Source organism: Acromyrmex echinatior, chromosome 6, assembly GCF_024713525.1.
Source record: "Acromyrmex echinatior isolate Ae372 chromosome 6, ASM2471352v2, whole genome shotgun sequence".
Classification (NCBI taxonomy): Eukaryota; Metazoa; Arthropoda; class Insecta; order Hymenoptera; family Formicidae; genus Acromyrmex; species Acromyrmex echinatior.
In genome coordinates, this window is record NC_141857.1 from 9,139,370 (window position 1) to 9,164,908 (window position 25,539).

General features: G+C 30.1%; 1 protein-coding gene and 1 pseudogene across 1 annotated transcript; one reads left to right on the forward strand and one right to left on the reverse strand.

Annotated features, from left to right (window-relative positions):
• The first annotated feature begins 2,161 nt into the window (after nt 1-2,161).
• Nucleotides 2,162-3,586, forward strand: LOC147909361 (uncharacterized; annotated as a pseudogene).
• A 2-nt stretch (nt 3,587-3,588) lies between these two features.
• On the reverse strand, nt 3,589-21,487 carry LOC105150385 (uncharacterized). Its single transcript, XM_011063411.2, has 6 exons — nt 21,210-21,487; nt 5,358-5,584; nt 5,134-5,272; nt 4,849-5,004; nt 4,319-4,445; nt 3,589-3,782 (listed from the first exon to the last, which is right to left on the reverse strand). Exons 3-6 carry the CDS (start codon nt 5,164-5,166, stop codon nt 3,598-3,600), a joined length of 501 nt encoding a protein of 166 aa, XP_011061713.1. The 5' UTR covers nt 5,167-5,272; nt 5,358-5,584; nt 21,210-21,487; the 3' UTR covers nt 3,589-3,597.
• Between the last annotated feature and the right edge of the window lie 4,052 nt (nt 21,488-25,539).

Below are 25,539 nucleotides of genomic sequence, written 5' to 3' on the forward strand. Positions count from 1 at the left end.
CCCTTGGATCAGCTCCCACTCCTCCCGTTTCAACCAAATCCCGAACCTTCTATTGTACAAAAAATAGAAGGAAGAGGATGACCATTTTCAAGAAAAGTGTGAATTGCATCGATCAAATTTTTTGATTGAAAACAAAGGTGTGGCAGATAGAATATTTTGTTTAAAAAACTAATAATTATGCCTCTTTATGACAAAGAGAATGATTTATTTCGTTCTGAGTGATATATTTCGTTCTAGACACCAACATATAATATAATTCATACATCGACATTTTTTTTCTGTACAATTTTACTAACAAGACGAAGATTCTTTAATTATTGATACGTCCTACAGATGCCACGATTTTTTTCCTTCGCCGCGACTATGGTTGGCGTCTGCGAGACCCGAGCGGCGCCTTCTGATAACGAACTAACAGAATTAAAAAAGGGACCGGACAGGCGCCGCGAAAACTCGTAAATGTCAATCAACCTGGAAAGAATAATAACCTTAATGTAGGCCCGAAAAGAGACAAGATTGCAAAGACATTATAAATGTACCGAAGTTACGCAATAGTAAAAATCTAGGCTTTATCATCCAAGTCTGGCTAACAATTTTATCTTAGAAAACAGGCGCCATGTCGCACTTAAAAAAACGTAAACGCATAGAATAATTTCCAGCAGGAGCGTTATCTGAAACCAGACTCGCAACTGACAATGATAACCATCTGTTTATCTAGCCATATTTTCCGCGAGAATAACAAAATTCGTCATCCGTCTCGGAGCAATCTTGGCTCTTTAAGGAAAACCATAAATCACTTTCTCTTCTTCTCGAAACTATTCTATGTACTTTAGATCAACAACGATAGAACGTTATAAAAATCCCGAGTGACATTGCAACTAACTTAACATCCTAGACAAAGGACTCAACACCCTTTTTCGAAGTATAAATAGAGGTCTCGCGGAAGTGCAGAGCGTCAGTACAGAATTTTAAACCATTCGGTCCACGTCAGTGGAGTTCGCGCTCAGTTACTCATTGTCTTGGGCAGTCCGAAAATTACTATAACCCGCGCTAATCACGCATCAGTTCGCGATCCCGTCCGAGTGTGAACTTATAATCAAGTCGCAACTGAAGTTACCAGCCTTACGCCACGGCGACTCCCCTTCGGACGCTCTTCGCTGACGATGGATCTTCTTGACCACCCGTCTAGAATATACCCGATATCTTGGGCCAGCTAATAGTAAGTCGCAATCATTTTCAGTCCACCCCTCGCGTTTCCCCGCATGGAAAAACACATTCATTGTGCATAAATACATTTATACGCGTTTCCCACACACACACACACACACACACACACACACGCACGCACGCACGCATTCATCCACAAGATAGTATATATTTTTTCTATAGATAGTATATATTTTTTATGTAAAGAGAAGTTATAATGTACAAAATCCTTTGTTTATTATTTTATTATTAGGTGTACAAATAAGTTTCCGCCGTTTTTTATCAAAAATTAAGCATTTATTGTGAAAGAACGATACATAATGTTTTATTGATGTAAGTCAAAATATAAGTGCAAGTTCTTTTTGCGTTTGGCACGAATCTTCATTCAATAATGCTTCCAATTCTGCGTCTTCGTACACTTTCGGCCTTCTTTACTCTCTACGTTCTTTGTCTTCGATGTCAAATTCACCGTTCTTAAATTTTTGAAACCATTCACGACAACTTCTCTCACTTAAGGCAGCCTCACCATATGCTTCTACAAGCAATCGATGAGCCTCAGCTGCAGATTTCTTCAAATTAAAGAAGTAAATCAAAAGTTCCCGCAAATGACGCTTATTCGGCTCAAAACTCGGCATTTTCGCACAAAAAAAATATATGATGCTGATACAAAATCGCTAGTACTTCAAGGTATGTTGTTGACAGATGTCCAACCTTATGATATAATGTTTAACATCAGACAATTTTAATCATAGCTTGCTAGTGGCGTCTTTTGTCAAACGGCGGAAACTTATTTGTACACCTAATAGAATATAATAATCCATATACTTACTTTTCTGGATTGTTACAGATTAGTTTGTATCAAATTCGGAGTTGGCAGAGCAATTGCTTTTAGGGCTGTAAGACGTGTTACTTATACACTTCATTATATTGCACCTTGATTTATACAGTGGCCTAAAGAAGATGTTGCTTTCAATGTCATGGAATGTTTCGAAAAGACTTGTGATTTTCCAAATGTTGATTTTCCAAATATCGTCGGTGCCATAGATGAAACACATATTAAAATCCGAGCTCTGCCAATTGATTTAGTTTCTTATATAAACCGAAAAGATTTTCCATCCTTAAATGCCCAATTAGTAGATTCACGTGGTCTCTTTACGCACTGCTATACAGGAGAAATAGGATCAGTTCACGATGCTTGAATTTTTCGAAACTCCCCAGTAGAATGTTTTCTAGAAATGCTTAATGTATATTTTTTTAATAATTCTCATATTATCGAATATGCTGCGTATGCAATTCATCCTCTTGGTCCCGTTTCGAGACAATGGCCATTTGTCAAACCGACAAAAAAATTTTAATTATTGTTTATCGTTGATAAGGAAATTGAACGTGCAATTGGACAATTAAAAATACGTTTTAGGATACTTTTAGATTGTCTACCTTTGACGGATGTCAAAAAAATTCCAGAGTTCATAATAGCGTTACACAATATTTGCATCTTACAAAATGATGTAATGACTGTTGGCGTCCGACATCATGAAGAATTATAGGCACCTGTTTGTAGTGATAATACTGATAATACGGGAAATATTAAAAATAATGAATGCATTGCAAATGAAGCTCAATAACTGATGAATGAACACTAATCGATATAATATAATGATCAATAATGAACATTTTAAAAACATTTTTTTTAAAACCAAAAAAATTATTGAAATATTTTTAATTAATAAACAGATATTAATTACAGTTTAATTTTTAGGTTTATTCATATTCTTACATTGTATTTCAATCTTATAGTAGGTTTATTCGTGTTGCTTGAAATTCTTAAAATTTTTGGCAAACTTAACAAGAGATAAATTTTTAATCAAGAGTTGAAGCGAGAGGAAGCAAAGATTGTGAGTGCAAAAATACTAGCAATGCGAATAGATCTATTGTATTATTATACATTTGTACTTCTTCCACATTTAAAAAATATATTTTCACGTTTCAAAAAAATAAACATTTCTTTTTAAATAAATTGATGAATGAGTTTTATTATTATTTATAAGCGGAATAACATATTATTCATAAATAAAATAATATAAAGTTATTAGGTGTTGGAATTAATTCGTAGCGTTTTACAAGTGATGGGAAGTACTTTCATTAATGTATTTTTTAATGCTCATGTGAAATAAATAACATTCTTTCATTAAAAAACGCTACGAATTAATTCCAACACCTAATACATAACTTTGAAGTTTAACATCTTAAAACTCGTAATTAAGATAAAATAAATTATAAAATATATAAAACAAAAAACTTTCAAGGGTTCAATTAGTAATGCTCAACTTTAAATTTAACTTATATTTTGTTAAGAAATTGTTGTAATGTTGATATTACACTTCCATTTGTTCCTTATGATATTAATGACTTCTGCATTTTCATTTGTTCCTTGTTTTCTTTCTTGTTTTCTTCGCGCCTCTTTTCTTTATTTGCTTCCCGTTTTTTAATATCTTTTTTTCTTTCTTCTTTTTTTGTCATAATATTGGCTAAGAACTCTTCCATAATGTTTTCAATGCGTCTTCTCTTTTTTGGAGGCTCTGTAATGAATAATACGAAAACAATTATTATGTTGATACATAAGAACCGAATTAAATTCCTTTCATCTTGCACATTTTGTACTTAAGTTACAAATGTATACTATAACTACATTCACGGCCCGATTTATGTCAAAGTTATAACATCAGATGTTATAACTTCAATATAAGTTGAGCGTTTAAATGTAGTATACCTATAAAACAAACTCGTTTTTAAATCATTTCATAGCCATAATGACAGCATATCTAGCGAAAATAAAAATCGAAGCATAAGTGGAATGTAAAAGGAAAGTAACAAAGCATAAACAAAACTAGGTAACAAAAATTAGAACAAAATGTAAGAGGCGTTTAAGTTTTTTTCTATTTCGTTGTTCCAATTTTTACTTCCTAGAAGCTTTGTTAACGTTTTTGTTATTCTCGCTTTACATTCGACTTACGCTTTTTAATTTCGTTAGGGATTTTATAAAATTACATAAGATCACAACTATATATTATTTAGAATTGTTGTAATCCATTAATATATAAATACAAAAACTTACCTTTCGATTGAAGGGATGAAATAGTTGATAATAATGATCCTTCCTCATTTGGGTCTGATAGACCTTCATTTGTAGCAATTGCAGGAGGTTTGATGGACGCTTTGTCGCCAAATAATGAATCCATGACCTAATACATAATTAAATATTGTAATATATAAATATATCTTATTATCTATTAATCTATAATCACTATCGGAGAGGGTTCTCCGATAGTACACATCGCTAATTGAATTTAAAATAAAATATTTTCATTGATATAGTGAAAAATTATTAAGCACTGACTAATGTAAGTGAATTTATGCTCTCAATATGTGCGCTAACAGGATTCTCTCTCTTGTTGCATAACTGAATATCGCAACATTTATATACATATATATGTGTGTTCATGTATACGTGTGTGTATGTGTATGATAAAACATACCGAAAAAATGCCCATATTTTTATGATTGCCACTTTTCTTATTCAAATCAATAATATTTTTGTATATCCGCTTCAAGTCGGATATTTTGGATACACATTGAAGTGCTTACGTTATAAGCTGAGTTAATTTCCTTTATTTGAGCTGCAATTTCAGCCCAAATTTTGTTGCTGTGCTTAAAACCATTTGAAAATTCTTCCTCTCTTTCTCTATATAATTCGACAATAATAATACTATTTGTCCGGCCATACAAATGTTTTTGATTGATCTGAAAATTAAGCAAACACAAATTTTGGAGATCAATAAATATTAGTTTTTGTATATTCTTAAACTTTTATATAAAATTAAAGAATTTAAACGTATGAATATTTATACAAAAATTAAGTGTGCATCTTACCAGCATTGTTTGGATCAACAGCATTTTCATCATGTATTAAATCAATAGGTTTTTTATATTGTAATAGGTTTTTTTACTGGCTCGTTATTACTGTTTTTATTTTGTTCCTTTGCAATAAGATTTAGCAAAAACGTAGAGTCTATAAAAAATACGACACAAAATTAATATAAAGTCTAACATATACATTAAATAAATCAAGATAAAATAATTAGCATTAATTTTACCTTGGCTTGCTTTCGTCAATATCCTCTTCATTTAAAAATAAAGTTAATATTTCATTTTTATTCTCTAACGCGATCGGGAATTCATGTAATTGCTGTAATCACTGTTCCATTGCAAATCGCAAATATTCGTCCGTTCACTGTTATGTTGTCCGTTACTGGTCCGTTACTCGTTCCGAATTACAAATCATGCGCATAGACCGCATGAATGCATCAGACACATCAACTGCCTCAAATCGAAATAGAAACAGTCAATGCGCTAAGAGGAGTGTTAAGAATACAATATGGATGGTACAACCTAGGGAATTCTCACTACCAAAGCACTTCTATTGTGCATTAGTTAAATCGGAATGACTTTCTACGCGCTTCATGCGTAACTCGGAATGCACCCATATATTATACGCAACATATATTATAGATTTGCAGTATTGTAGTGAATATCGGAACACACAATATAAATAGTTAAATGTAGAATTATTAATGTTACTTTCAAGTATAATACTATAATAATATGGATAATTGTGCAGTATAGGGGAGCACTTTTCGATGACCTTGACCTTGACATATGTGGTTAAGGTCATGTCCCGGAGTGACCTTCAAAAGATTTTAGCCCGCAGTCGTCCTTCATCAAAAAGTTATTATACAATCAAAGTTGCTAATTATTGTATAAGGAGCGCACAACTTTCATGCAAAGCGACACTCTCACCTCCTCTCACCTCTGCTTGAGGGGCGTACGACTTTCATAATTGTGTTGTTGCACAACATGAAAGTTGAAATGTGCAAATCCACGTTGAAAGTCAAAATGTAGAATAGTATTTAATGTAATATATTATATTATATGTATAGCAGAAATAATACGTTATTTAAAAAATTTTTTTTGTTTAACAACTTTTTAACGAAAGACGACCGTGGATTAAAATCTTTTAAAAGTCACTTGGGGGTTATAACTTGACTACATATGTCAAGGTCATCGGAAAGTGCCCCTATACTGCATAATTATATACCATAATATGTATATAAGACGCACTGTAAACAGACAGTGAGTTATATTGCATTTTTACATTTCATATTACATATTATATGCCGTTTTGTAATGATAAAAAGTAGTAGTAAGTAGTTAATAAATTAATACGCCGCCATAATCAAGCTTGATACACGTTAAGTGTAAATAATATGTGGCATCTGAATCAAGCACTGTGATTTTCTATATAGTGTGACAATTTATACAAAAACTTTATTAACGTTAAAAGCTATCATTACAAACAACCACATTAATACGAGGTCTATAATAGTCATAAAAAAATGATATCGCCAATCATAATCAAATATGAGAAGAATAATCGACTATAACTGATCAATTTTCTATGACTTAAGATTCTACAACCGCTACGACTTTTTATTGTAGATCATATATAATGTTATTAAGGGAAATGTCATCTCAGTATATATATTTTTTATTTTAGAAACAAAAAAGTTAACAAGTACAATTAAATATTTTATTACTAAATATTAGATAGAAAGTAGAAAAATTATTCTTTGCAGTGATTACAACATTTCGATGATTACTGCAAATACAGTTAATATTGTGCATTTTATCTTATACTTCTTATCTTCTTTTCTCGAATAAATCCAGCATTTATTTTGCCTTAGTGTCGATGTAGACAACTTTGGAATAATGTTTTCAATAGGATGAAATTCATGATAGTCTTTAAGAATTAATAGTATTATAATATAATTATTTTGCAGATTATAGCATCAAAAAAAAATTGATGAAATTTATACTGATTCAAGTGATACTGAGTCTTCGAATGCATCCCATGATAATGAAAACCATAAAGAAAATGTAAATATAAATATGCTTGTAAATATAAATGCATTACCAAGCACTATTTATGATATTAATTTCTAGATGATTAATGCTTCTACAATATTAATACAAAAGCTCATATCAAGGAAGATTCTAATAATTTCGACAATATTAATAGATTTACCGAAGCGGAATTAAAAAAGAAGTTGCATCAAGATACTATAAATTAATCGAAAAATCAAAAGCTTTATCAAAACAATTCAAATGCTTTATCTATCAATGCAGTAAAGGATTCTCAGGTATCTAAAAGTAAAGAAACTTTGAATGATAAAAAAAGGTAACACAAATAATGAAAACGATGAGAGCAATATTATACGTGATTCATATCTCATCGATAAAGAAGATATTGCAAAAGATAATGAGAACAAACATACCAAACATAACATAATATCCTTTCCAAAGCCAAATCTCCTCCACCAAACATCACTAGACAAGAACGGTTGGCCCTCCAAGACTTGAACAGGGACACAGACATCATCGTGCTTTCAACCGACAAAGGTAACACGACAGTAGTCATGAAACACATCAAACTATAAGAAAGAGATGAAAAACTTTCTGTCGGACAAAGCATACAAAAACAAACTTGACAAAGATCCAACTAATACAATCGTACAGAACACCTAGTGGAGAAAAGCAATATTCCCAATAAAACCAAATCAACATTAAAACCTACAAATCTTCTCCTACCAACTATACTACCAAAAATACACAAACCAAATATCCCCCTCAGACTGATTATCAGCGTCATACACTCCCCGACATATCCCGCTTCTTAGCATAAACATTACAATCCCTCACTGAAAAATCTGAATCACACATAACCAGCTCAACAGACTTCATACAAAAGATCCAAAAAATCTGACTATGACCCACAGACCTGCTTGTAAGTTTCGACGTAGAATCCCTTTTTACACAAGCCAATAAAAGACACATTAAACATAATAAAGTGTCACGTGAAGTTCCCTCCGACCTCATCCCGCTAATAGAGCACTGTTTAACAACTACTTACTTCTCCTATAACAATCAATTTTATGAACAAACTTCAGGAGCGGCAATGGGCTCTCCTATTTCTTCTGTTTCGCCTATCTTCATGGAGCATTTTGAGAAAGAGACCTTCAGAAAAACCAGAAGTTTGGTTCCGTTATGTAGACAACACATCGTGATATGGAAAGCCGAAAATTCCTTCGTAAATTCCTCCGTAAATTCCTCATTTTCCTCAACAATCAACATCTAAATATCCGCTTCATTATAGATACAGAGGAAAACTCCTCTTCCTGTTCTTGTTTCTAAGAAAGCTGATGGTACCTTAGGCCATCAAGTGTACAGAAAACCAACACACACAGATAAATATCTACATGCCAAGTCGCACCACCACTCAACACAAAAACAGTCTGCAATCAATTCATTTATACATAGAGCTTTCACCATCTCTGACAAAGAACATCTACAGACAGAACTATATGTGCGCGCGCGTGCGCATACGCATATTTTTTCAGATGATACATCTATGAGATAGAATTTATTGCAGAAATAGAATTTATGATTATGTAATAGAAAGCTCACATAGACTTACTCACGTTGCTCGAAAATTATTAGGAGCTTTTAAAAAAGAAGTTTTGCTGAATTGTATTGTACGTTTAGTGGGCAATCATCACGTCACAACAAGGAAATATCATGAAATATCAGATGTATTCTGCTTATATTATGTTGCAAAAAATGCTGTGAAAAATAGGTTAGTACATAATTTAATGATGGTTATATTTTTTATTAAATAACTATGTTAAGTGCAATTATTAAATCATTTCAATTACAGATTTTTTGAGAGAAATTGGTAAACGAAAAGAGTGGCAAAAGTAATCCAGAGAAAGGGTAAAGCGAGCATTGTCCCAAAGACTGGGCGAATCAAAACGGAGATAAAAGGAATATAAATATATAAAAACGGGATAAAGTTCCATTGTAATAAATGTGATGTGCTATAATAAATATATCCCCAGTAAGAAATGATAATAGAATCAAATCGATGTCAATTCGAAATCATCAAATCAACTTCGATTCGATATCGATTGTCATTTCTCACTGGGTCCATATTCAAGGATATAAAGATTGTACATTTATTGCAGCAAATATAATGACAAAAATTTTTGAATATTACCGACCAATTTTCATACTATGTTCTTTAAATAATTACAATATAGATGGAAATATTAAGAAAACAAATTAAAAAAACTTTTTTTAATTAAAATTAAACAAAAAAAACATTTTTTTAAATTAGAATTAAAAATATAATTTTAAAAATTTTAAATAAAAACATTTTAAAAGCAAAAAAGTTTTTAAATTGAAAGCTCAAATAAAAAAAAAATTAAAATTATAAAAAAAGGAATTTAAGAAAATTTAAAGAAGAAATGTAAAAAAAGCTTAAAAATCTGTTTTTTTTTATATACTCTCGACTGCCAGTGCTCTTGATTACTCTGCTGCCAGAAGTCAATTACAATACAGACGAAAATCTTAAAAAATGTTTTTGAAATTAAAATCAAACAAAAATAAATTTAAAAATTAAAATTGAAAAGAAATTTTAAAAAATTTAAAAAATTTTTTAATTAAAAATATATATAATTAAAAATAAAATAAAGAAATATAATTTTAAAAACTCAGAAACAAAAATTAATAAAGACAAGTAACTTAAAAAGTGAAAAATTTTTTTAAATGAAGATTAAAAAAATCAAACTCTTTAAAACATAAAATGTTTTTGCATAAGACATAGAAATTCATATATAAACACATACACGCATGTTGCTTTTAAAGTATGAAATAAAACAAGAAAGAACAAAAATTAAAAATTAAATATTAAATAAAAACATTTTAAAGGCAAAAAAGTTTTTTAAATTGATAACTTACAAAAAATATTTTTCTATTTATGCTAATTTAAAATTATATTAATTTAAAATTATAAAAAAGCAGTCGAGAAACGCCATATCAAATGTATTATTTTTCAAACATTTTTTGTTATAAAATTTTCTGTATTTAATATAGCCAAGTGTAAAACTACAATAGTCAAATATATTGAATACAGAAAATTTTATATGACGTCTCCCGACTGCTTTGTTATAATTTTAAAATAATATATAATAGTATAAATAGAAAAGTAATTTTTTTAAGCTTTCAATTTAAAAAACTCTTTAAAATTTTTTTTTATTTAATATTTAATTTTTATTTTTGCTTGTTTTATTTCATACTTTTAAAAGCAACACGTGTGTATGAGTATGTATGTGAATTTCTATGTCTCATGCAAAACATTTTATGTTTTAAATATAATAGTATATTGTAATTAATAATATATTGTAATTAATAGTATATTGTAATTAACTTCTGGCAGCAGTCGGGAGTATATTTTAGAAAAGAAAACAGATTTTTAAACTTTTTTTAAGTTTTTCTTTAAATTTTTAAAAATTCCTTTATTTTAATTTTAATTTTTTTTTTTTTTTTTTTATTTTGAAATCAACTTATGATCAGAGAAAAACCTGAGAGGACATAACAGCTCAAAATCTATAATTGCAAAATATTACCGCGCACTCCCGCCTTCTGAAAAAGTGCATATTAATTACAGTATAAAGTACATATTAACAACAGTATCCACATTTTTTGCAGTGCTCCTGATGGAAATAAATCATTGAAATCGTTGAAATCATTATTAATTTAATAGATTTTAGTTATTTTAGCGATTTTAACTATCTATTTCCATCCAGGAGCACCTCAAAAAGATCGTTGTATAGTTAACATCCATTTCTTCAGAGGACGGTAGTGCGTAGCCATCAAGTCCTCTCTCAGGTATCTCTCTGCTTATGTGCTAACCATAACTGAGAATTACTGAAGTTCCCTACTGACAATACATCTCATTGGTTAATTGATTTAGTTCCTAGATTCAGCCGATATCCAATCAAAGAACGTACATACAACGAGAACTTATTTCTAACCAATACAAAACTCATATGAACGAAAATATTTTTATTTATTAACAATATAATTATTGATAATTATATACTGTAACCAAGCTTGGTCAATAAGAAATCTATAGCTAAAAATTGATAAGAATATATATTGTAATTATGGAGATATGCGCTTACAATTGATCCGCCTCGATGAAACGCATACTCCCTGCGTTTTTCACCAACCTTCAGATAGCAGCAGTCGGTCATAAAAATAATATTTTGAAACAATTTTATTTTTTAAAATGAACGTTAAGTATTTTTGTAAAAATTATTTTGTTTTATATTATTTTTGTTATGTAGTTTTTACATTTTTAAATTTTTTATTCATAAAAAATAAAATATTACATAAAAACGTTCAAATCTATTAAAAACACAATTATGTTACCTTTATATGTATTTAATATTAATTACATTTATGACAAAACATGCAATTTATTTTATATCATATAATAATTTACACTTCTTATTCTGTTATCATAAAAATTCGTACTTTATATGTAATTGATTTATATAATGTAATAAATATATAATGTAATAAAAATTCATATCTATTCTTAATCCCACACATAAGTAATAAGATGTTAACAGCAAAAGAAGTATAAGTTAATTTTTTATCATTTACGCTGGCATCGCAAAACAATAAAGTTGCTAAACTGTATCTATCTGTTTGTGAGGTCACCTCTTTGTAAAATTAATTAACTTACATCATTTTTGCCTTCAACAATTCAAATACATCACATTAAATAGAAAAACTTATATGTTCGGAAAATTTTGAAAAGGAAAATTTGTAAAGATTAAATCAGAGTCATAAACTGCAACAGAGAAGAAATCTTAAAAAATTTTCCAAACCCATATATGTATATATTACAATGTATGGTAATGCATGATAACTCATACAGCATAGAAGATTGAATGTTACAAAATTGCAGGTTGCAATGTAACATTGCAGAGATATTACAGAAATGTATATTAATATGTCTGCAAAATGTCAATAATATGCTTGTAATATTCCATAAACATTAATCCAAAACTATAATTCTTTAATTGTTACAATAATAATAATATAAAAATATAAGTTTTTACAATATTTATGTAGTACAATTTTTTAGTTTAACAGTAATTTTTATGATATAATAATTGGTATAATTCATTTTATATTTAAATAAAAAATTTATTGATTTATTATTTAACGGCCATTTCATTAGCTAAGTTTTATATTTATTTTATTTATTTTAATATGAAATTAAAAGGTTGTATAATATCGAGTTTGGATATCAAATCCATCATCGGATAAGACGATAAGCAATTAAGCTGCTGAAAACGATTTATCGAAATATTAATTATGTGATCGATGATGTATTTATGCCTAATGTAAACGCAAGAATAAACCAGTGCCTAAACTTTATTGACAAATTTCATACCGTCATTTTCTAATCGATTTTAATTGATTCGGAGTGGTTTTAAATTAAAAAGAATCACTGCGATTAACTTAATCCATAATTAATTTATCAAGTAACTGTATTATTAATGTGTAACTGTATGTTAATGTGGATAATATTTGTAGTTTGTTCGGAATACATACATAAGTAAACGAGAATGGATTAAAATGGATTGAAATTTTTTTCTATCCGAATGCGTATTTTAAATAGCGATTTTTTTTGGATTCAATTGGATTCAATTAGATTCAATTGGATGCAATTGGATTGAAAAACTGTATTTCTTATTCAAAATTTTGAATTGAATAGTATTCGCAATTATGTTTGTGTGCACAGAAAAAGCTAATATTATTTTTAGATTAAAAGACCTAGAGATATGCTCCATAAATTAATTAATGTAATTCCTATAAATGAATAAAAATGCATTCAGAATTGAAAAGCATTCATTTTAATATTCGTGAATCAATATTTCTGAAAATCTGAATCCATTTCAATTCATTTGAATCCATTCTCGTTTGCTGGGTTTGCTTTAATTATCCTTGCAAATAAATGTATCCTTCAGAATTAATACTGGAATATTTATTGGAATATTTTATGGTTTTATCATAAAAAATTGCTTTTGGAAGCACATATTACTAGAAATGAAATTTGTAGAAAAATTAAACTGATACATGTACAGAAAATAATTTTTATTTTAGAATTTCCGTAAAAAATTTATCCAAATACATTACATTGCAATATTGCTGGAACGGTTTGTTGCAATATAACAAAAAGCAGACATCTTAACATTGTTGGAATTTAGCAATAATGATTCAGCAACATTTCGCAACCACCATGCAATATTGTAATGTTTTAATGAAATTATTCTGCAATGTTTCTACAATTTTTCTTTTGCTGTATGGGATTGTATTATATATTCCCATTATATTAGGTCATTTAAAAAGTATCCGCGGTTTTTTGTTCAATTTTTGAATGAAAAAACCGCGGATACTTTTTAAATGACCCAATATATATATAAAATTACAATATTGTAATGCAATATTTTTAAGACCGATATTTTACCGTTGCTGCAGTGTTACAAACGTTGCAGCAACACTTTGCAACGTTTCTGCAATATTGCAATCTTGCAAAGAAAGATTTCTGTAATATTGTATTATTGCAATCTTTCGATGCTATATGAATAGTTTCATTTCGTGAGCAAACGGATTTATTTTCAGAATTTTGAATGTATGTCGCAACCTGATTTATCTTATGAATCTTCACTAGCCGTGTCGAGCAAAAATATTTCTGCTGCGTACCGTTACATTGGATAAAAGGAAACCATGACAAAGTTTATACAGCTACTATAACAGCAAAACAATTGAAATTTTAATTGAATTTCTAATACTGTACGTGAAGGATAAAGTTAAAGAAAGAGCAATTTGTTCGTTTATTGTATTTTAATAATTCAGGACGAATGCAGTAACTTCTTTCATATGTTTAAATAAATATGCGAAGTTAAATCTGAATTGAATACAATTACATCAATTTTAATATTTGCTACAATTTATTTATCGTAAAAAGAAAGAAAGAATCGTATTGGAAACGAAGTAATAAGAACGGAATTCACAAACACACACAGTGCGGAATCGCGGTTCGTCGATCGACCGATTCAATCGTTAAATAACATATGCTCGTTGATTATCCATGATTATTATAGGAAAGGTCCTTCCGTCTTCGTGAACTAGAAATCCTGATACACTTAATGAACACAATACATATGCCTTTTGATTTTTTTCAAATGTTGTTACAATATATAAAGAATCAAAAGATACGTGTTTACATCGGAAGCAACGAGATAAAAGATAATTAATAAACGACAAGAAGAATAATATCTTAAACTAGCAATTATAAATTCATAAACAAAAATATAAATTCATAAACAAAAATATAAATTCACAAAAGAAATATGATTGGTATAAAGAACCGCCTTGACCAAATATGGTTTTTTTTGCTTATGCGTGAAAATAATATCTGTCTGTATAATTAAATATTTAACATAGCTTTAAAAAAAGCTGCTGTTTTCAAATTGCAGAAAGAAAACTAAAATTATTTTCTTTTCGGAAAAAATAAATATGGCGTCGCAGATCTTACAAACACACACAAATTTTCTATCTTTATTGAGAAAATCAGTGAAAAAATTGGAAAAAAACGTTTTTTCCGAAATTTTAAAACAATAATCTTTAAAATATTCGAATTAAAACTATTTAATCTTTAAAATTATGAATCAGACTTAACTTTAGATTTATTATTCCTTTCTATTATTCTTTCTTTGTGTGTGTATTTATTAAAATCATAAATAAATTTTTATTACTCAGAGCTGTCCAGAACCGAGTTTGACTTGAAATTGAAATATGTTCATGCCTCTTACCGTTCCTACTTCTTATTTCATTGCTAATTTATTATTGCGTGCGACACTAGGTCTCAGGGACACAACATTCCGAACAAAATAGTCGGAAATCGTTAAAGTTTTTTACTTGCGTCATTCATTTTTTTTTTTTAAATTTTGTTACTAATATTACAAGATATTATTATTCATAATATATTTAACTATAAAAATACATGAATTTTATATATACATATATAATATTAGTAATAGCTTTTAAACATAATGAATAACACAGGTCAAAAACTTTTAACTTTTTTATATTAGAGTTCTGTCCTTGAGAGCGTCGTGCGTTACAATAAAACAACAATGAAGTAGATACGTTAATAAGCACGAATACCGACACGTTTCAGTTTTAAGTCAAAAGTATCGATTCTGAACAGTTCTGTATTAGAGTATCATTAATTGCAATTTGCGAGAATCTTTTGAATGAAATCCTTAAAAATGTCACGCATATAATTATGATTTATCTGAATAATGTGCACTTGGGTAATTATTCACTTTAGAGTCATTAGCTCCGATGATCTTGACCTTGACGTATGTTGTCAAAATCTCGACTCTGAATGACTTCCAACAGGTTTTAGTCACCACTTATTCGTTAAAATGTTATTAATATTAAATATTAAAAATTGTAAAAAAATAACATTAAAAATAAAAAAATATAATTTGAAATATTTTAAAATACAATAAAGAAATATAATTTAAAAAATTCAGAAATAAAAGCTAATAAAGACAAATAATAACTTAAAAAATTAAAAATTTTTTTAATTGAAGACTAAAAATGAAACATAAACTCTTTGCTACATAAAAATGTTTCTGCATACAAATATAAAAATTCACACATACACACGATGCTTTTAAAAGTATGAAATAAAGCAAAGAAAATAAAAATTAAAACTTAGATATTAAATAAAAACATTTCAAAGGCAAAAAATTTTTTCAGTTAAAACTTAAAAAGATTCAAATAATATTAATCATAAAGAATTCATATAATTAACACATTAATAAATATTAATTATAAAACTAAAATTAAAAAGAAATAATAAATCTAGAAAAATTAAAATTAATAATATATCATTACTACTATTATCTTCAATAAATCAGCTCTTTAAATAAAACAGACAGATTTCTCAGAAATCGATAGATTAAATATTCTTAATAAATGCTAAATAGAAATGGAAGGGCCTACGAGCTGAGGAGGTTGTTTGCGCTAATTGTATATATTTCTGAAATAGACAAATAATAAATATCAAATGTTTTGACTCCTATTGATTCATTATCAATGTTAGTATAATCGTTATGATTTTAAAATTTTTCCTGAAATTTAAAATTATTCCTAAATCACATTAATATCTGTAATCATCTCTAAACGCAATTCTTACGCATAATATTAAATTATTGCTCGAAGTAGTACATAAGGAAATGGTTGGTCGACGGTAGTCATTGAGTCCTGATGTCTTGACAAATTGTCAATGGTAATTTTATAAAACAGTAGGTAACCAGTGCTTAAAATCCTAATAATAATCGAATCTTTTAATTCCATATATTAATAAATGAAATTAAATAATTGTAAATTAATGAAAATTCAATTTAAATATCTGATTGCTATACAAAAATAAGTGTGCGTGTAATAAATTCACAATCTTGAAACCGAGAACTCAGAGCAACTCTCGGATTTTGTGTGTGTTGCGAAATAAACGTTAAAGTTATGCGAAAATTAAAGCGAAGAATATGTATTGTGGAAAAGAAACTTTAGGAACAGAGATAGGATCATTAAGAAGGAAATAGCAATTGGAGAATAGAAGACATGTATCCGACAATGCCTCTGTGTCACTTTGTTTGTTTAAACCCTGTGACTGTCTTTTTATATATGTCATCTCAGAAATTAAACATTTGTTGTAAGAAGGTTCTCTATCTAATATTTTAACTTCATTCCAATTAAATATACGTCATGCTTATCATAATTTATGCTTATGATTAATACGATGGCGATGATTTGATACTACTGACAGAGATCCTGTTCTTTTATTAATGTCTGAGAGATGTTCATTGACTCTGGTCGTTTAGTTTGCTCAACATATGCATTGCAATCCAAGCATGAAATTTTATAAACTACTTCCTGATGTGAAATAAGTCTTTAAGTCTTTACCTCTTTTGATGAATCTTCTTATTGTATTTGGAATAATAAAGACTGTTTTTTTATTAATATTGTTAGCGATTGGAATAAAATTTTCTGAGATGGTATTTAAATATGGCATTTTGTAAAAAAATCCATTATTGACATTGTCATTAGTGGACTATTGATTTTCATCTTTATTGTTGAATTTATGATGATAATATTTGAGTCTAACTTGTATCGTAAAAATAAAAGAAAGTGGATAGCGATTGTTCAACGAAATACTAATAGTTTCTTCGATATTTTTTTGGCGGAAACAAGGATGGAAATAAAACTCTATTTACCATGCTTATAATGATTCCTTTTTTGTGACAGATAGGATGTTGAGAATGAAAATTTAAAAATCTCCTTGAATAAATAGATTTATGAAATCGATCAAAAATGATTTTCTGATTCTGGATGATGAGTGTTACACCTAAAAATGTTGTCTATTTTATAAATATATACAATTAACACAAACAATCTGTTCGGCTCGTAGCTCCTTCCATTTCTATTTAATATTTATTAAATTTATTTTAAACTTTTTAATTTATTGTTTTTTATTTAAATATTTTTCTATTTATGCTATATTAATCTCAAATTATAAAAAGCAGTCGGATGACGCCATATCAAATATTTATTTTTCAATTACATTTTTTTGTTATAAAATTTTTGGTATTTAATATATTTGAGTTGTAGTCTTATATATGTCTTATTTTGTGTACCCATTTTGATTTTAATTTACATTTTCGCCTTTCTGTATACTATATAAACGACATTCGTGTTCTGACATATTGATCTTCATATTTATCTGGAGACTTAATTAATTACCTTCAGGGTTATGTTAGATTTCACTCGAATGCTACCCAGATATCACTCCATTCTTATTATTTACCTTGTTAAACAAGGATGACATAACACTCGGAGAACACCCACATGGAAATCCGAACACGTCTCAGCATGTTGATTAATCATGCGCTTGTAGGAGATAGTTTTCTCCATTAAACCAACTTAACGGGATTAGTTTTTATGGCAACTTTAATTCTCTCTCTCTCTCTCTCTCTCTCTCTCTCTCTCTCTCTCTCTCTCTCTCTCTCTCTCTCTCTCTCTGTCAAAATTATTACTTTTTGAAAAAAATTAATGTATTAAATGAAAAATTAAAACTCAGATGTTACAATCTGAACTAATCAAGTTAAGTTTTAAATAAAAGTTCAAATTAAAAAATAAAACATAAATGGTACTGTTTCTTGTTATTTATATAAACTGCTATTTTAAAAAAAGCGCTAGGCGTGCGTGCTTTTCGTGAAAAATCATTTTGATTTCACTAACCAATTAATTGGTCGTGAAACTGATTAATTGTGTTTGCTGTTTAATAAAATTGATCATTTATGGTTGAAAGTTAATCACCGATTCGGCTTAATCGAGTTGAAACCGGCTCTTTGTATATAATACTAAGTATCCAACCCAATTAATAGTAATTTTAATTTTTCTTTGAAGATATTCTTATTGAAAGTCTTTCTATTCCAATCAAAGTAATGGCAACTTTAATTCTCTATCAAAAATTATTACTCTTCGAAAAAATTAATGTATCAAATGAAAAATTAAAATTAATTAGATGCTACAATCTTACCTAATCAAATTAAATTCTATCAAAATTAAAAAGTAAAATATAAATGATACTATTTCTTGTTATTTACTTATCTCTAATGATATGTATCGTTCGTATAAAAGATTTGATATCAACAAAAGTGGCGCCAAGTGAAATTCCTCAAAATTTTATATATTATTCGTAAAAAAGATTTGATATCAACAATTAGCGCAAATTACATTCTATGTAATTCGGATACCAAATTAAATAAATAATATTAACTTTAATGACATATCATCCTTTAAAAGATTTGATATCAAGAACTAGCGTTAAATCCCATTTTTTTATACTATGCCAAATTAAATAAATAATGAATATTAATCTAATGATACATATTATTTGTATAAAAGAATTGATATCAACAACTGATGTGCTAAGTTAAATTCTACTATCAAAATAAAAAGTAAAAAAACCCAAGTGATACTATCTTTATTATTATTTACTTAATCCAAATGGTACTATTTTTAATTTTTAAGCGTGAAACCTAAATATACGTATATCTTATTGAAGGATCTTCCTATTTCAATCCAAATGGTTTAAATTCCTCTTAAATGAAATTATTATATTACAATTCATTCAAAGACATTTGCTCTTCCAACTAAAGTAGTTGTTATTTAATTCTCCTTCAAAATATTATACAAAACATTATCACAAATTGCGTTACCTTGCTCAATTTTTTTGTTATGACAAAAAATTAAACACCGTATAAAACGAAAAAAATTAATTAAATAGAAAAATTTTTCATGTAAAAATACTAAGTATTACATTCTTATTTTTCTAAAGATTACTTTCATATTTTACTAATATGTTATTATATCGAGAGCAGCACCAAGTGTTTTTACATGAAAAATTTTTCTATTTAAATTAAAATTTTTCGTTTTATACGGTTAACTCTTTAATTTTTTGTGAAAACACTTAAATTATAAGTTTCATTGCATAAAAATTTAAAATAGTACTATTTGGATTAAGTAAATAATAATAAAGATAGTATCACTTGGATTTTACTTTTTATTTTGATAGTAGAATGTAACTTGGCCACAGTTGATATCAAATATTTTATACAAATGATACATATCATTACATTAATATTCATTATTTATTTAATTTAGCATTGTATAAATGAGATTTAACTTGGCGCCAATTTTTGATATCAAATCTTTTATAGGAATGATACATATCATTAAATACTCCAGCGACAAAAATTGGAGATTTTCACATCTGCTGAGGTATCGAATATTAGTCCAAGAAACTGAAGTATGTCAAAAAAAACGGAGAACTGGCAACCGTGTTTGTAATTTAAAATTCTTTCAATTTCTGTTGTTTCGATAGAGCGAAACAGAGAAAAACAAAAACGGATAGAAGCTCCAATTGTAATCGGTGAGTCTCCGCACGAACACGCCGAGCTGGGCTCGTCTAGCAAAACAGCGAATCTGTCTCTGTCCTTCTCTCTGTGGTCGCTTGTTTCTAGCGACCGAAAATACTTTCTCGGCGATCTCGGCCGCTTAGCGTGTATCATAAGGGGAAAGAGACATTCTAGGTAATACATAATTTTAATTAAATTAAATTATATTAAGCTTTTGCCCTACGATTTAAGTTACGATGGCGCGTGCCATAATTAACAGTCTGGAACATGTTGTTTACATTTAGCCCGATGAACCACGCTCTCACCTATGATACTCATGTTTGGCCCGATTTCTTTACTATGAGTCTCACACGATATTGTAAGCGAAAGAATTAATCATATACTTTTCTCATTAACGTATAATAACAAAAATGATTTCAAAACGTGATAGTTGACGAGATATAGTTTACGATTTTCCGTGTATTTTATGTACCGTGTTCATAGAAGTGATCCGCAAAAACTCAATGTGGTCTGGGGCGTTAGGTGCGAGATCAGAATGTTATCAGTTATGATATGAGGATCCTACGTTCAATCCTGCTTTTTCCGTTTTTTCATAATTTTTTTTTAAATAAATAATTTTTTAAATAATTATTAATAAACATATTACTCCAAATATATTTTTATAAAATTATAGAAATTATATGTGTACTTCAGTGTGCTCGGAATTAATTGCACATTTCGAGCCAATTTCTGAAGTGCTGTCTGTTTTCCCTTACAACCGCTCAACGCTTGACGGCTGAAGCGCTGGATTGCGCGTGAACGTGCATCTCAGGAGCGTCACAGTATAAAAAACATGCTGCGACCATTCCAGCATGAAAATTATCATGAAAATATTTTCCTTCCTACATAATTGTTATTTTCTTAATAATAGTGATTGAATATCATATTAATAAGTAAATACATTTTACTGAATATAATGTACTTTTAAAATATTACTTTATTATTTTTGTAGGAAATAAGATGAATCCAATGATGGAAATGTTCGGTGAGCCAATATTGATGGACGATAATTCAGGAGAGAATCGCAATTCGCACTTCAATGCTTCGTCGTGCCACACACGTGTCTCGCCATCTTACAACTAACTCGCTCTCCTTCTTGTACCTTTTCGCTCTTGCGCAAGCGCGCTGATACTCTAGCGCATGTCGTCATAGTCGGAAACGCGCGAACTAAATAAGAATTTATAAACAAAACATATACTCTTCCTATTCGGCCATTCTGCACAATCGTGCGTCCCACACGACGCCAGCTGTTAACTTAACATTACATTTTACAAAAATAATATTGCCGACTTATAATTAACGTCTTACAAACAAAATTGATTACTTTAACTTAACATTACGTCTTACAAAAATAATATTGGTTACTTTTAATTGATTGTATTCCAAGGTTTAACATATTCAGTGCAAGTAGAAGTACTTACAGGTCCTTCGTGAGATCCGCTTTTAATCACATCGTATGTGTTGTTAGGCTTAACCTTCTCAATTAGATATTTCTAAATATTCCTAAAGATAGTCCTAAATATTTCGCTCGTAATTTTCGGCCTGGACCTAATTGTGTTCGCTTGATCGCTACTAAGTCTCCTACCTGATATTCTGTAGCCTTCTTATGTCTGAGATTATATGTTTTACAATTCTCCGATTGCACTTTCAGAATTTGTTCTTTTGCTCTAGCTCTAATTTCGTTACGCTCTTCCTCAAATTTCGATCGAAATTCTTGTTCTATTACTTCGCATAGTTTCAGATAGGTTCGCGTAGTTTCGTCGCGCATTTTTACGCCAAATAGTAAATCAAAATGCGTCGCATTTATGCTACGATTGAACGTGGAGTTTAATATACGTTGCAATTTATCTATATACTTGTACCATTTAGCAGGTTCTTCGATTGATAACTTGGAAAGTATCGATATGATCGCTCTATTCAAACGTTCCACTTGTCCGTTTGCCCTTAGCAATCCCGTGGTAATTGTCACGTGTTCAATTCCTTCACTCTGACAATACTCCTTGAACTCTTGAGAGGTAAAAGCTGTGCCTCTATCCTGATTTGTTTCGAATTCCCGAATATTTGTTTTTGAACGTCTAACCGACTTGTAACTTCGCGAGCTGTGGTAGATTTAGTCGGATACAACCATACAAATTTAGTAAAATTATCAATAATAGCGAGAATATGATTGTAGTTTTTATTAGTAGTATCTAACGGCCTAAATGATCTGATATGTGTGTAATGGCACATCAGGCTTGGGAATGGGATGTAAATATCCTTCTTGCCTACCTTCTTTGCGATTCGTGAATACACTGCACGCAATGTGTCGTTCTACTTTATTTCTTAAATCGCATATAAAATACTCCTGCCGAATACGCTCTTCGTTTTGCCGTCATATGTCCTTTCTCGTGAATCATTCGAATTACGTCTAATTCTAGCGTTCTGGAAATAACAAGTAAATCCCTACCGTCTTGAAATTTGTATAATAAATCGCCGCTTATGTGATAATTCTTATACGATTTGTCTTTGACAATTTCTTTTATCGCTTGAATCTCTTCATCGTTTGCTTGTTGACTCCTAATTTGTGGGATAATTGGACTTTTCACTATTGTCATAACCGGATATCGACTCAAAGCATCGACGTGTTTCATACGGGTTCGCGGTCTGTGCTCTATGATGTAATCATAGTCCTGTAACACTAAAGCCCGTCTCGCAATACGTGTACTTAACTTTTTTTTGCTCATGGTTCGCTGAAAAGCCGCACAATCAGTGATTATTTTGAATTAAATTCCTAACAGATACACTCGGAATTTTCTAAGTGCCTCTACTATCGCAAGCGCCTCCAATTCGTAACTTGTGCAATTCAATTCCTCTTTTTTAGTCTTTTTGCTCATAAAATATACTGGGTGTAATGAGTTGTCTTCGTCTGAACGCTGTAGGAGTACAGCTCCGTAACCGTCTATACTTGCGTCCGTATGTACTTCCGTTTCGTGTCGCGAATGATATATTTTCAGTACTGGATTCTGAGTTAAAATCGTCTTCAGTTGTATGAGCGCGTTTCGAGCCTTATCGTTAAAATTATACGATTGATCTTTCCGCAACATGTCGCTCAACGGTTTCGCGATTGTAGAATACGAAGATATAAACTTTCTGAAGTAACCCGTTAATCCAAGAAAGCTTTGAATATCTTTTACTTCTTTCGGCTCTGGATAATCTATCACGGCTTTGACTTTCTCTTGGGAAGGATAAATTTTGCCCCTTCTACTGACCTAGAAACTCGATGGTTTTTTTCACGAATTGACACTTCTTAAAATTAATTTGTTAACCGTAGTCGCTAGCTGTTTTTAATACGATTCGCAATCGTTCTAACGCTTCTTGTTCGTTTGCTGCCGGCACGATCAAGTCATCCACATAAAGCAACATTATATTTTGTCTAATCAAATCCCAGAAAGCAGCATTAATGTATCTTTGGAAAACCCTCGGCGAATTACATAATCCAAAAGGGACTTTCAAGAATTGATATTGATCGTTTGACAAACGCCGTATATTTTCGACTCTTTTTCTACGGATACATGAAAAAATCCATTTTTCAGATCTAACATATTAAACACACAAGCATCTTCTAATTTATCTAGTAGATCTTCGATTAGTGGTAAGGGATGACCGTCCTTTTCTATGACTCGATTTAATTTCCTATAATCAATACATACACGCAGTGATCCGTCCTTCTTTCTTACAACGACTACTGGATTCGCGTATTCCGACATACACTTCTCAATGACCCCGTCGTTTAGCCATTCCGCTATTTAATTTTCGACTATTTTGCGCTCAGGTACCGGTAATCGTCGTGGTTTTTGAAAAATAGGCCTTTCATCTTTTAGTACAATACACATGCTCACGTCCGTTGTCTTACACTTATTTACTTGATACGTTTCAACAATCGTCTCTACTTCTTCGCGTACTTTCGGGTCCGTCACGTCACCAATATTTAACGGTTGCTTTTCGATCACGTTGATTTGTGTCAGCAATTGAGCAGGTGTTACCCTTCGTATAGTTATTCCATTGTTATTAATGGTCATTTCAGTCATCGCTAGAAAATCGCTACCAATTATGACGCTTGAATTTGTAGCTTCATTTGGCACAACGTATACTATACACGAATATTCATCAGCATCTACTTCTATAATTATATTTACGCGACCCAATGAATGCACTTTGTTTTTTCCAAAACCGGTTAAACAGATATTATTTCCCCGTAGCTTATCTAATTTCATTTTATCATAAACATCTTTGCGCATTACCGTGACTTGACTGCCGGTATCAATTAACGCCGTACACCGTTTATCGTGATTTGTTTGAACATTCTATCGCTCGATGAATCAATAACCGTATTAATTATCGTCGTCTTTTTATCCGCTATCGCTTCACTATCGTCTGACGTGTTACACAGATTTGCAGTATGCCCGTATTTTTGACACTTAAAACATTTTTTACCTAATTCTTTCTTCTTACAATCTTTAGCTTTGTGTCCTTTATCGCCACAATTGTAGCACCGCACGTCTATGTCTATGCACGTCTCTTGTTCCTTTTCGCCATTTTTTGATGTTGTTAATTTCCTCTGTCTTTTTCGGCATGTTGTTTTTCTCTCTCGTTCTCATCCTCTCAGTATTCTTCTTCCGAATTGCTTCGTATACTTTAAACTTCTCCTTGAATTCTGTCAATTTTTTAGCTCCGTACAATATGATCTTGCCCTGTGCGTCTTCCGGGATTCCGTCAATCACGTATTTTATGAGTGCTTCTGCTTCTATTTTGCCTCTGGCAACTATTTCTTTCATCACATAAAAATATTCCTGCAAGGTTTCGTCCCTCTTCAGTCTTCTTCTGACTAGCATATCGTGTGCATTTGAGCATTGTTTATTTTATCTATAAATTCGTCTCGTAGAATTTCTTTTAATTTCTTCCACGACTTGATAATGCCTTCACTATCGATAAGCATTTTAGCAGGTCCGGCTAGTGATTTCTTTGCGAACACTAACTTCTGTAATTCCGACCATCCGAACAGATTAGCCGCATCTTCAAATTCAGATATCCATCTTTCAACCGGATATGTATCTTTTCCAGTGAAAGTTTTAATTGAATCTTGCACATCTCGATATGTCATTGAGAATTTCATATTCACTTGACTGCCTCTGGTTCTCTTCGAGGTTATTTTCACTCTCTTTGTTTCTTTTTTCCTCTCTTTCGTCGTCTTGCTCGTCGACTGTTCCCTCGTCACTCGCATCTTCAT